At 43.2% G+C, this 13,112-nt stretch overlaps 1 protein-coding gene across 4 annotated transcripts in view; it reads right to left on the reverse strand.

Annotated features, from left to right (window-relative positions):
* The window catches only part of zc3h7a (zinc finger CCCH-type containing 7A), a 63,816-nt gene extending 52,007 nt beyond the window's left edge, over positions 1 to 11,809 (reverse strand). For all 4 annotated transcript variants that reach the window (XM_084328877.1, XM_084328876.1, XM_084328875.1 and 1 more), the window contains exons 1-4: positions 11,717 to 11,809; positions 6,146 to 6,229; positions 2,915 to 2,954; positions 201 to 404 (exon numbers count right to left, since the gene is read on the reverse strand). In XM_084328877.1, coding sequence (XP_084185003.1) covers positions 201 to 404; positions 2,915 to 2,954; positions 6,146 to 6,213 — 312 coding nt within the window. In that variant the 5' untranslated portion in view covers positions 6,214 to 6,229; positions 11,717 to 11,809. The remainder of the gene's footprint in view (positions 1 to 200; positions 405 to 2,914; positions 2,955 to 6,145; positions 6,230 to 11,716) is intronic.
* Between the last annotated feature and the right edge of the window lie 1,303 nt (positions 11,810 to 13,112).

Genomic DNA, 13,112 nt, shown 5'->3' on the forward strand with positions numbered 1-13,112 from the left:
TCTTATATTAAAATATATTTAGTTTTTAAGAATGTGTAAAGGATATGCAAAAATAAGCATGTGCTTCAGCCTATTCCTTTTTTTTCGGTCGTTGATTTTGTGTGTGCGCTTGCCTTGAATATGTACATTTGTTTTTTTTCTTCGTTCATTCATACCCACAGATACCCTGTCCGTGGTCACGTATGAGTGTCCGTACTCACCGGCACCATGTTCAAGTAGGCCGCAGCACGGTTGGCGTACAGTTTTTCCAGTAATCCTATGGGGATAACAATCTCTTCCGACTCGGCGTATTCCGCTATGCTCAAGGCCTCAGTGTACATCTCTATAGATTTAGTCCATTCTCCTTCCTGGAAAACATCGTTCCCTTCTCCAAACAGATTCCTCACAAGGTCCTGAATGAACACCTGCGGAACACCGGAAGAGAAACGGATTAATTTACATTTAGCTGAAACTTTTTACTTTTTATCCAAAGCGACTTACAAGTTCTGTACGACAAGTCATCAGGAAGGGCACAAATCTGAGTTGAATTTTTTTTTATATCAGCTGAGTAACAATGTTCATCAAAGTGTCAAGTGCTACAGTGTAGGTTAGTATATTAGGTTGCATGACAATAAGGTTAGTTAGGGTTAGATTTCTTTTATTATTATTTTTAGATTCATATCTAAATGGAATGATGAGGTTGGCTTTTAACCTCACGTTCATGTTGAAAGAAATATAGGTCATTTCCATCAGTTTGCAATTGAGAAAATGGCAAGAAAGACTCTTAAAATATTTACACTAGAATACTTAGAACTTTGTCCACTGACCTGTGAAACAGATAGATTAATAAGTGACAGTTCTGTATCCATTAGGGGTGTAAAGGTACACGTATTCCGTACCGAACCGTTTCAGTACTGGACCTTAGGTTCAACGAATACAACGGTATGTTAACCACTAACGGCCGCCCACCGGGAGCTGTTTTTTTTCACAATCTAATAGAATTCCTTAAAAAAATGTCGCTTATTAATTTCAATATAGAATATTTGTTGACAGCCCTACAAGAACAATTAGTTACTGCACACTACATCACCCCTGAGTGGACCATGGAAAGCCAAACTTTCCCCCACTGTACCGAAAACCTGTACTGAACCGTGACTTCAAAACCGAGGTACGTACCGAACCGTGGTTTTTGTGTACCGTTACACCCCTAGTATCCATTTGGTAAACGTCATGTTCCCAATAGAATTACAATGAATGCCTGTGTGCAGGGTGTCTGTGTATCAGCAAGTTACATTTAAGACTTTTTAACACTAGAACACTTGGGCCGGTCATATGACGCATGCAAGCCTTCCCTCTTTGAATTGCAAAAAAAAAAAAAAAAAAAAAAAAAAAAAATTAAGATGCCGTTTAGCACTTAACCGCAGTGGTTTTGGTCAAATACCGAGAGCTCAGAGGACTGATGTGCCGATAGTACATTTTACAAATACATTTGATTTGATTTAGTGTCAAATCAACCGAGCCAGCGTTTCTTGATTGTCCACTTTTGTCCACTTTTCTCTAAGTGAGGCATTTTGCTCCAATTTTTGTATCCTGCTTACAAGATTCAATATAAATAATTAAAAACAGAATTTAAGACTATAAGGCCACGTTCACATTGCTCTTATGTGACTCAGATCTGAATCAAGACCGTGTGAACAGCACAAATCACACTAGGTCTTGAGACACACTAGGTCTTGAGACACACTAGGTCTGAACAGTCATGAGAATTTCATGCAACTATTACGTCACTCTAGATCAGGGGTTCTCAAACTTTTTTATACCACGACCCCATTTTATTTATGATATTTCTTTGGCGATCCCCTCACCCCACACTTATGCATCGTGTAATTTCAACATGAAATTAAGGAATATCAAAATAAAAGCACACGTTGTTGAACTTGATCATGCATATTTATTAGAAATGTTTATTACAGCACTATGTTATCAATACACATTTATAAAACGAGGCATATTTAGCCAATGCACATTTATAAAAAAAAAAAAAAAAAAAAAACCACTGTCACCTACCCACGACCTCACTTTGGGTCGCGGCCCGTAGTTTTGAGAACCGCTGCTCTAGATTGACGTTTGTCACAATTATCTTTGTCAGTCAGTTCAGGAGCAGTGACCGGTTGACACTGGAATCTGATCTTGGGCCACATTTTAAAAGAATAATGTGAACAGCCAAACAAACAAACAAAAGAAAATCAGATCCGAGCAATAAATCAGAATTGAGCAGTTAAGGCCGTCAGTGTGAACGCAGCCCGATACTTTCAATACTTTAAAATGTGAATTTAAGACATTGCAAGGACCCACGGCCACCATGTGTACGATATAGCTAACCCCATATGTCAACAGTGAGGTGTGTGTGTGTGTGTGTGTGTGTGTGTGTGCGTGTGTGTGTGGTTATGGTGCGTTTGTCTATGCCTTGGTCTTATTATGTCATGATGTGCTCCGTCCTTAGCTACCCCCATATGTCAACAGTGAGGTGTGTGTGCGTGTGTGTGTGTGTGTGTGTGTGTGTGTGTGTGCGTGGATATGGTGCGTTTGTCTATGCCTTGGTCTTCTAATATGTCATGATGTGCTCAGTCCTTGTGTCCATGACTGTATTGTGCGCTGTATCCCTGTCGTATGTTCTATGTGATTTGTTTGTGTTTTTATTCTAATGTTATTTATCTTGATTTTATTCTGTTTGTATTGCTAACCCTTTTTCACACAGGATTTTAGCCTGTACCTTTTGGCAGGGGGACGGCCAATGGAAATGAGCCGTTTGGCTAAAATTGGGTGCATTTATGTACTAATTTTTTTTTATTTATTAATGTACGCTGTCCCCCCTGGAACAAATAAAGTAATCCTAAAACCATATAGAAACCTTATGAAAGCAAGGCATCCTTACCTCATACTGTTCTTGACTTCCAGGAAAGGGCAGCGTAGATCTAAATGATCAAGTTGAAAAGTATTCAGTGTCAAGAGGTTGTAAAGAACAGAAAGTGTACAGAGAAAGGAAGAGAGTTTAGTATTGGCACTCAGTTAAATTAGATAAATATGTATCGTCATTATACAGAAAATGTACAGTACAATGAAAAGTTTGGCATCCAACCAGAGTGCAAATGTAACAGTAAAGTGAGATAGTAAATACAACGTACAGGTGATTAAACTGGATACAAGTACTACTGAGTAATAATGAGAATCAGATGTATGTACAGAGTTGTAGTATTAATATGTACAGTGATACAGGTATAACATTATGGTAGTAAGTCATACTGGCCAGCAGCATAACTAGTAAGAGTAGGTAAGGGATATGTACAGATATAGATATAGTATCTACTAGAGCTGTGCGATATTGTTTTTTTTTACTGATATCCGATATAGTCCAACTCTTAATTTCCGATACCGATATCAACCGATACCGATATATGCAGCACACACAACACACACACCGGAACACACACGCATTTTAGGATCGCCGATGCGATACTCCTCTGCGCTTAACCCATCCCCCCCCCCCCCCCCCCCCCCCCCTTTTCAAGGACTTTTTAAACCCCTCGTTAAAAATGGGCCGTTTAAGTAAAAAAAATCAAGCACTTTAAGCACTTCAAGGACCTTGTGCAAAGCCTGGTATATGGTATGGTGGGGCCGTCGTCATGGTACAGAGTTCAGGGAGACAACAGCTGAGGTATCCCCTCCTGAGATCTAAGACGGTACCAACAGCAGCCAGTATAATTAGATTAGATTCAATGTATTGTCATTACAGCACAGCAGCCCATTAGACGTGTCCTGTGCCCCCCCCCCCCCCCCCCCCCCCCCCTCCCAGAGCACCAGGCCTGAGGAGGAAACGCTCTCTGGGGCCTCAAACACACTGCTGGCAGATGATACTCGAGGGTTTTGTCTCGGTTGGGTTTCTAGTAGCCGTCATCTCAAACCTTTACTACTGGCATTAGGATGAGGTAGGGATGGGCAAAGCTCACAACATTGCTATTCGATAGTAGTAGTAATAGCAGCAGCAGCAATAGTAGTAATGGTAAATGGCTGCTTTTTATATAGCGCTTTTATTTGATTTGATTTATTTAACCTTTATTTATCCAGGCAAGCATAAGATAGATAGATAGAAACTTTATTGCCATTTCAACACTGTTGATTGGGATTTGTCTTGGTGCCACGTACAGTACAGACAATGTTAAAAACATACAATATAAAACACAGAATACAATATAAAAAAAGAGTACAATCCCCACAATAAAGAGTTTTACACAAACAATTAAAAAGAAAAAATGCTACAGTACCTAAAATAAATTGCTCAGTGTTCCAGTTTTAAAGTGCATATTGCCTTAAAGTGCATGTTGGCTGGTGCTAGCCCTTATTGTACAAAGTGCCTGTACATTTGTACTCGAGTTCAGGTGACGGACAGCCTCGGGATATGTACTGTTTTTATCCAAAGCGCTTTACAATTTGTACTCACATTTTACCCGTTCACTCACACCGACGGCGGAGGCGACCATGCAAGGTGCCAACCTGCTCATCGGGAGCAATTAGGGGTTAAGTGTCTTGCTCAAGGACACATCGACAACACGCTGCCCGGGAATCGAACCGGGAACCTCCGGATTGCCAGACGACTGCTCTACCTCACGAGCCATTGTCGCCCCAATAATAATAATCGATAATAATAATAAAAGTAATAGCAGCAGCAGTAGTAGTAGTAATAGCAGCAGTAATAGTAATAGCAGCATGAAGGATTTGGGGTGCTTTTTCAATGTATGTGATGTATAGATTGGGGGGAGAGGATCACAGCTAAAACGGTGATCGAAATGTGCATGGAAGACGGTGATAGAACGGTGACCAGGGGATTGAATACACTGCCAGCGAGGGTGTTTGTTGACATTCCTTGTAAGAACATCTGAGATTAGAGTGTACTGTCTCCCAGGGCAGGAGGGAGAGAGGTTCATCTTAATGAAACGTGAGATGTGTGTAAAGGTTATTAACGCAGTTGTCATGACAACATGTCGCATGACAACCAGAAGGCGGGGCCGTCGTTGCGACGACGAACATCTAAGTATATAAGTCGAACGGTGTTTCCGGGTGGAGGGCAGACTAGAATCTGACCAAGAGCGAGTAGGACTGAGATCACACGAAGACACTCTCTCCTCTCATTGGGGGGGGGGGGGGGGGGGGGGGGGGGGAGAATACCACATCAGCATTAGCTTCGGCTACCACGAGGATGGTCTCGGCTAACGAACAGGCCTGACCACTATTGGACTGAATAACAAAAGGACGATAGACGAACACACCGAAAGATCATTAGAATAGACTCTTCAAGGACGATACAATTTGATAACATCTGATTATGAGGTTCTGTTTATAGCAATAAAACAACGCTTTTCCTCATAAGGTATCTCACGGTGTCGAAGTGTCGAATTCTTACGGAGGTGGAGAATTAGTATGGTTTATGGATTGCACTAACGGGGGAGATAAGGATCTTATCCGCCAGTATCGGAGACGTCAGGACCATTAAAATGACACAACGCAGAGGAATTGGATGGAGAGCCAACCAGACGAAGACGTGATACTGGCCAGTTTGATCAGGATCTTACAAGCAGCAGTAGTTTAGTATAATATAACAAATAGGGCATACAGACCTTCATCTGCACCTTTGTTTACATTTGTTAATCTACATGTACTTTGTACTATGCGACGCGTGTCACTATTAAACCTATATTGATCATGAGAAGATCCATATATGGCCATAATTGATGACACACGTCAACTTGGAGCGGCATGTCCTTGGTGAGAGTCGCTCGTGGTTTGAACAGGTGCCGCTCAATACTCTGCAGACTCGCTGGTGAAACTACCGCAGACGTTAAAAGTCATGTTCCTGAACAGGACAGCCGATTGGTTGAGAAGTCTCTTACTGAAATGTAAGCTGATTGGCTAGTTGTTGGGGAACAGATAAGTCACTTACTGAACGAACTGTAAGCCGATTGGTTGAGAAGTCACTTACTGAACGAACTGTAAGCCGATTGGTTGAGAAGTCACTTACTGAATTAACTGTAAGCTGATTGGTTGGTTGTTGGAGAACAGATAAGTCACTTACTGAATGAACTGTAAGCCGATTTGTTTAGGAGTCACTTACTGAATAAACTGTAAGCCGTTTTGAATCTCTTGCCAGCGTCGACTTCTATCGTGACACGCCACAGACATGTTTGCTCGTCAGCACCTGCAGTGGAGACAAAAGAGGGGGGGGGGGGGGGGGGGGGGGGGAGTTAAAACATCAGACAGAATCATCCAGGCTTTAGCCAACGACAGCATGGAGCCCCGTCCAGCCGCTTCTAACCTTGATGCTAGACTGACCAAGCATCATGAGACATTAGCGATAGGGATGGGCGATATGGCCAAAAATGATAGTTATCGCGATATCATTTTTGGCCATATCACTCGATATCGATAAGTAAGGGATAATGTATAGCTACGAGGTCATTGTCGCAAAATAATTGACCGACAGAGTTTAGAACACCGAGGCGCCTCGCCGAGGTGTTCTAAATGTAGCGAAGGTCAATTATTTTGCGACAATGACCAAGTATAGGCTATATACATTATCCCGCTTATTACATGGCTAACTTACTAACAATATACCCAATTCATTTTACACCATCGACAAGACGAGATCAAATGCAGACAGTTGTTCTGTGGCTCTGTCAGCCCAAATAAAATTATTATTATTATCGCCGGCAGGTGTGTCTGATTGCACTGATGCAGTGTGTGTCAGTGGGCTTGATTGCTCCAGCTGCGAACAGCGGTCATTATTGCTCGGTTGCCCCTGGCAGCGGTCCGTTATCGAGTAATAACGGACCGCTGCTATGGGCAACCGAGCGCTATTGACCAATAACAAAAGCATTTCGTCGAATGTTAAAACGCCATGTATAATTATCGATATTGTTATAAGTATAAAAAAATATATATACATTTATTTTTTTACAACAGATGTATGTTTATTTTGCAGCAATTCTTGGTCGTTGCCACCCACTCCAGTTCTCAGGCTGCAGCTGGTTGCGAAAGTAAACAAGCTTCTCTGCTGGCTGTGGCTCCAGGAAAGTTGAACAGGTCTGGCTCGCCGCTCTGCTAGTTTCTTTTCTATCTTTTGGCGCTTTTTTGGTGGACAAACCATCGCACATGTGCACCGTGACTTGTGACTGGAGACTAGCTCTGCTAGCACACATAGCCTACTGTGTACAGACGGTTTCAAACTGCATTTTACATTAGAAAGCAAACAAAATAAATGGACAAGAGAAAAATAAATCTCAATTTGGTCAGTATTGTCATTTGGACAAGCAAAGCCATTACTTTAAGTTGCAGGCAAGAAAGACAAGTCTGTCCACTGTCTCTGGTTTTAAAAATGCCCTGTTGCAGGTCACAAAAAAATATAAAATCCGATATTTTCTTTTTTCGATACCCCCCCCCCGATATCGATTATTAAAATATATCGCGATAATTATCGTTATATCGCCCTGCCCTAATTAGCGATATTACCACATTGTACCGAATATTAGGGGTGTGGACATTTCTCGATTCTAAGAGATGCATCGTGATGCGGACGTGGACGATTCTGCATCGATGCAGTGACAGAACATAATTAATTATTAAAAAAAGATTTATAAAAAAAATTCTGTTCTTTTACAATGTAGCGCTTTGGATTTGCTCCACAACTATAAAGCGCCCTACAAATCAAATATATTATTAAAGCTAGTGCTCTCATGCAACACTAGTAAAGACATTTATTTTGACATTCTGATTTAAGAACTTGCTAAATAAAAGTAAATGTATCTGACTGCTTGTATTAATTGATGAAAAAGTAGCCATTGTGCAGTAATAAGATTATAAAATTGAGGATGTAATATATTATTGAGCTGCATCGAGATGCATCGTAGAATCGAATCGTGGACAGCTGAATTGTAATCGAAGTTGAATCGTGAGGCCAGTGAAGATTCACAGCTCTACTGAATATAAGAGGGCCTGAGGGGGTTTTTCTCCTAGGAATAATATCACGTCTTATTTTCAGGGTCTAGACTTTTAAAAGTCATTATACATTCAGGAGAACAGGTCGCGCCAAACGAGTTGTTCCCCAAGTCTCCCTCTCCCTCCCTCCCGCTCTACATCTCCCTCCCTCTCTCTACATCTCTCTCCCGCTCACACACTGCCTGCAGTGCAGGTGCAAAAGAAGAAAAAAAACACGGCATACACAGCAACAGGCGCCTGGAGAGATGAAAAAAAAATCTAGCCCTAACTAACCTTACTGTCATGCACTTGTCCTAATAAACTAACCTACACTGTAGGGCTGTACCGAATGCTTCGAAGCTTCGATCATAATGTTGACATTTGAATTTTTTTTGTATCCTCTTTTTCTCCCCGTCCCAATTTAGTCGTTGTGCCAATTCCCCCCCAACCCTACCTGGTTGTTGTGCGCATGTTCTCCTACTGGTCGGTACAAGGGAACCCTGAAAGTCATCCGCACGCTTCCTCCGACACGCGCAGCGACAGCCAGTGACTCTTTTTTCACCTGGCAGCGAGGACTCTCATTGGTGAAGCATAACGCGTGGGAGGTCACGCTGCCTTCATCAAGTCCTGCCTTTCGCTGAGCAGGCGCCCAGACCTGACCTGTAGGCGTCGCTGTCCACGACACCAGATTACCACCCATGACTTGCCCTCCCCCTAACCCAGCCAAACGAGTTAGTATGACCCATCCTGTCGTCGTCGTCCCCCCCCCCCCCGCCCCCCCAAGGGCAGCTGGGAGCAGACAGGGCGTCGGCGAGGTACCGTGCCCGGGGGACCGATTCAAGTGCTCCTGCCCGTCAGATGATGTTTTTCCATTGGGTTCATCTTATCGGGGGGGAAACCCTTGCGAGCATGGGGGGGAGAACATGCAAACTCCACACAGAAAGGCCTGGGAGATACCCCACCTGGGTACCTGGCAACCTGGTCCCCAAGCTGGAATCGAACCCAGGACCTTCTTGCTTCTTGCTGCGAGGAGACAGTGTTAACCACTAACGCCACCGTTCAAAGATGTGGCTTTACTTGGGAGTAGTGCACAGCAGGACCAGCGAGCAATGGGACGTTCGAACAGAGTGGTGAAATAAAATTAAAAGCGGAAAGGATGAAATCATTTCAAATAAAATAAGTTTAGGGCGGCTAAGTGGTGCAGTGGGCAAGGCGCTCACCACGAATACTGGAGACGCTGGGTTCGCCTGTTCCGAGCCCAGCGCTCAACATTGCTTTCAGTTTAGCTGGTCGTCCGTACTAATACACATTGGCAGTATTAGGGGGTGGGAAACTGATGGGTGGGGATCAGGTGTTGTGGACAGCGACTCCTACAGGTCGGTTGGTGCGCCTGCGCAGTAGAATCAGGAAGCGATGGGGGCGGCGCCCCTCCAAAGCGCAGACCCCTGACGCTGAAAGATCACGCCGCGCAGGTGAAAAGATGAGACTGATGTTACCTCGAGTATCGGAGGGGACTCGTGCTATGTATGACTTAGTCCACATTGCAGCCGGCTTGTGGGAGGCAAGAAACAGCGTTCGAGACAGGGGAGGGTTGAATTGGATGATACGAAATTGGGATGGGAGAAATAAAATAGAAAAATGGGAGAAAAAGTGGATCAAAAAAAAGTTTATAAAACAGGATTTGGTCTTCAAAAGATCAAAAGGTCTTTCCCAAAAACGAGTCTTATACATGAAGGAACCTATAAAATAAGGAAGGGTCATCATCACGTCATGCGAGGGTCATGTGTAGCATGTGAACGCACATATGGTGCCAAGTGTGGGTCAGTTCGGCCGACAGAATTGAATCATCCTACCCGTCTTTTAAACAGGTAATTACCCCGGATGTCAGAATCATGTGCAATCTGTTGCATTATTGACTAGCTAAAACGCTTCATACATCGATTGATGTTACATTTGAATACAGGCTTCAATAGCGATTTGTAGTGCCAAATTTCCCTCTGGATGACTAAAGTATTTATATTCTATTCTATCTAGAACTGCCACCAAGCAGAGCATAGAAGAACGCTGGTATTTCCGACACCATAACCCTTCCTTCTTTTTATGGTTCCCCTGGTCTTACATTCGGACCGGTAGCCAGGGGTAGTAGAATAGTGTTTCAATGCAAAGTTAACTTCCGCATTCCCCACCAGGCCACCACCAACACGGCTGTGTAAAGAAAGCGACCTCTACGTCATCACAGCCAGCAAAACATGTTTTACACAATCAACTCTCTGCGTAGGAGTGTGCATTCCATCGATGACGACACCAGTCATCAAGTCCTTGGGGGGGGGGGGGGGGGGGCTATCTCAACGCACTATTTCCGGGGAATAAAAAACGTTGATCGATTGAAAACTTTATTAACAGATTTGCAGAATGGGTAAAATTACAGTACGGCTCAATATACACACAATTGTTAATAAGGGGATGCAGACCAGAGAAAGACTTTCGTCTTGTTTACATCAGGGTCCCCCATTTTCATTTCATCATCATAACACATTGAACGTTCAAGTTCAACGTAACCACACGTCATCACCACCCGTTAACTTAGACCTAAGAACCTGTGTAACATTAGCTCAGATACCGAATGTCATCATAACAACCGACGCCCGCGGTTCATTTACACTTTTGAGTCCAAGTCTGTTGAGAGTTAATAACAAACTTAGACCAAGTGGACTGACTGTGGGAGCGAGGGAAACTGTATTCCTCCTCCACCGGTTTAGCCACATGTTTTGTGTCCCTATATAGCTGGTCCACGGTCAGTTTGGCTCATTATGTGAATTAAGCTGCTGTTATTCTCCACGTACACAAAGAAACACCCTCCGGAGTCCATCCATGTCCACAACAAGCCGTTGTTGTCCCATCTAACTAACATGTAGCTCATGTGTTGCTACTAGCGTTAGCCTAGCTTAGCTGCTAGCTCCACAGTTCAAGTTAGCTCGCTCGCTAGCTAGACGGTCCGGCAGGTCAAAGCCAACGGAGACAGACGAGGCTAGCTAACGTTAGCTCCCTAGCTAACACTGTTTATGCCCCGTCAAGAGACACGTGTGTAAATCAACCAGATAACGTCCATTATGATTAGTATTCACAAAACAACGTGTACGTGGATCCAATAATAATAATAATGTATAAGTGAAGCTAACGTTAGCTAACCCGGGGCCGGGGTACCTTTAGCTAGGAAGCTAACGTTTTAATAGCCAGTGACCTTTGACCCGCGTCCCGTCTAGCTAGCTAGCTTAGCTAGCGAGCTAACTTGAACTGTGTGCTAGCTAGCTAAGCTAAGCTAGGCTAACGCTAGTAGCAACACATGAGCTAACGTTATAGAAGATGACAGTGGCGTGTTGTACACAAGTTATAGCTTCACTTCGGCTGCTAATTACCATCATTATTGGATCCAGGTACGGGTTGTTTTGTGAATAATAACCCTAATTGGACGGTGTAGCTGGTTGATTATTGATTATTGGTCTCCGCTCCATCACCACCACTGCACTCTTCTAGGAACTAGCCTGGTCCCTGCTGCTGTCAGGGATTTATTATTACAAAGACAAGTTAGAAGAAGTAACACGACGCACAAACAATAGCCATACTCACAATACAGTAGAGTATAAGTTCAGCTTTGATAAATGTTAACTAGGGAGGGGGGGGGGGAAGAAACACTTAATGTCAAAATACTCACATGTATAGCTCTTTATATGTGTCCCTCCCCGTCAGAACTAGTAACGTCGGCTTTTGTTCGTTCGCTGGACGTGCTGGTGGGGTTAGGGTGCGCAGGCCGCGTTTTACTCTGTGACGTAGGGATGTGAGGCTCGAGGACGAGTCCGTTCAAATTAACTCAAGTTGATTCGCCAACGTGAATCTTTCAAAACCGCTCTCAAAAAGAGCATACTAGGCTGGTAAAGCTATGTCTCCTAAAGTGTGCGAACGGAAGTACAGGCTACAGGCGTGGGGGACACTGTACACTGTATGCCCCGGAACCCAGCAAAACTCCACTGAACAGTCTGCCTTCTCAATCCTATATAAAACTAATATTATTTCCTGAATGAGATCAGGGCGAGCTTTAGACCTACATGCACTCACAGCCATCAGTGCAGCAGCCGAGTCAGAACATATAATCACCTGACCTTTCTGTTTTTTACCATACATATTATCTATATTATTCTGGAACATGTGCCGTTGTGATGTCATAAAAGAACATTCTAGAACATTTGTGATGTCACAGTATGATGTCATAATAGCACATTCTAGAACATTTGTGATGTCACAGTATGATGTCATAATAGCACATTCTAGAACATTTGTGATGTCACAGTATGATGTCATAATAGAATAGGCAGTTAGCCTCTGGTATGCATGCCATTAGCGTTAGCCACGCTTCTAGGCCTATTTTTTTTCTTTTGTAAAGAATGATAAAAAAAAAATTTAAAAAGAAAAAGAAAAAAATGTATAATATATATATTATATATATATATATATATATATATATTTTTGAATTCGACTAAGAGGTTGGCCGTCGACTACGGCTCCTTTCGATCGATTAGTCGACTATTCTAATATTCCACAAATCATGTTAAACCCAGATTCGGCTCAAACAAGGGACTAAACACGTTTCGCTATTATGCCACATCAATGTGGAACGCCCTACCCAAAGCTGTAAAGGAATGTGAATCACTACCCACTTTCAAAAACACTCTCAAAGAACACCTACGGGAGACTGCAATTCGAAACTGGCCCCTACAAATGTCCTAACCCAGTTGTACAGTAAAGATGGCTTTGTCAGTATTCCAATGTACAGTGTCCCCCCCCACCTCCAATGTACAGCCCCACCCAACCCCAACCCACCTACCCAACCTCCTCCAATGTACAGTTTGTTTCTATGTCAAATGTATGTCAGTATTCCAATGTACAGTGTACAGTGTGTCCCCCCTACCCAACCCCCCCCCCCCCCCCCACCTCCAATGTACAGCCCCACCCCACCTACCTAACCTCCTCCAATGTACAGTTTCTATGTCAAATGTATATACACTCTTTTTCTGAATTTTTTTGTATCACAAACAGTACTGTATTTGCAAATC

The sequence above is a fragment of the Notolepis coatsorum genome (assembly GCF_963971535.1).
Source record: "Notolepis coatsorum genome assembly, chromosome: 14".
NCBI lineage: Eukaryota > Metazoa > Chordata > Actinopteri > Aulopiformes > Paralepididae > Notolepis > Notolepis coatsorum.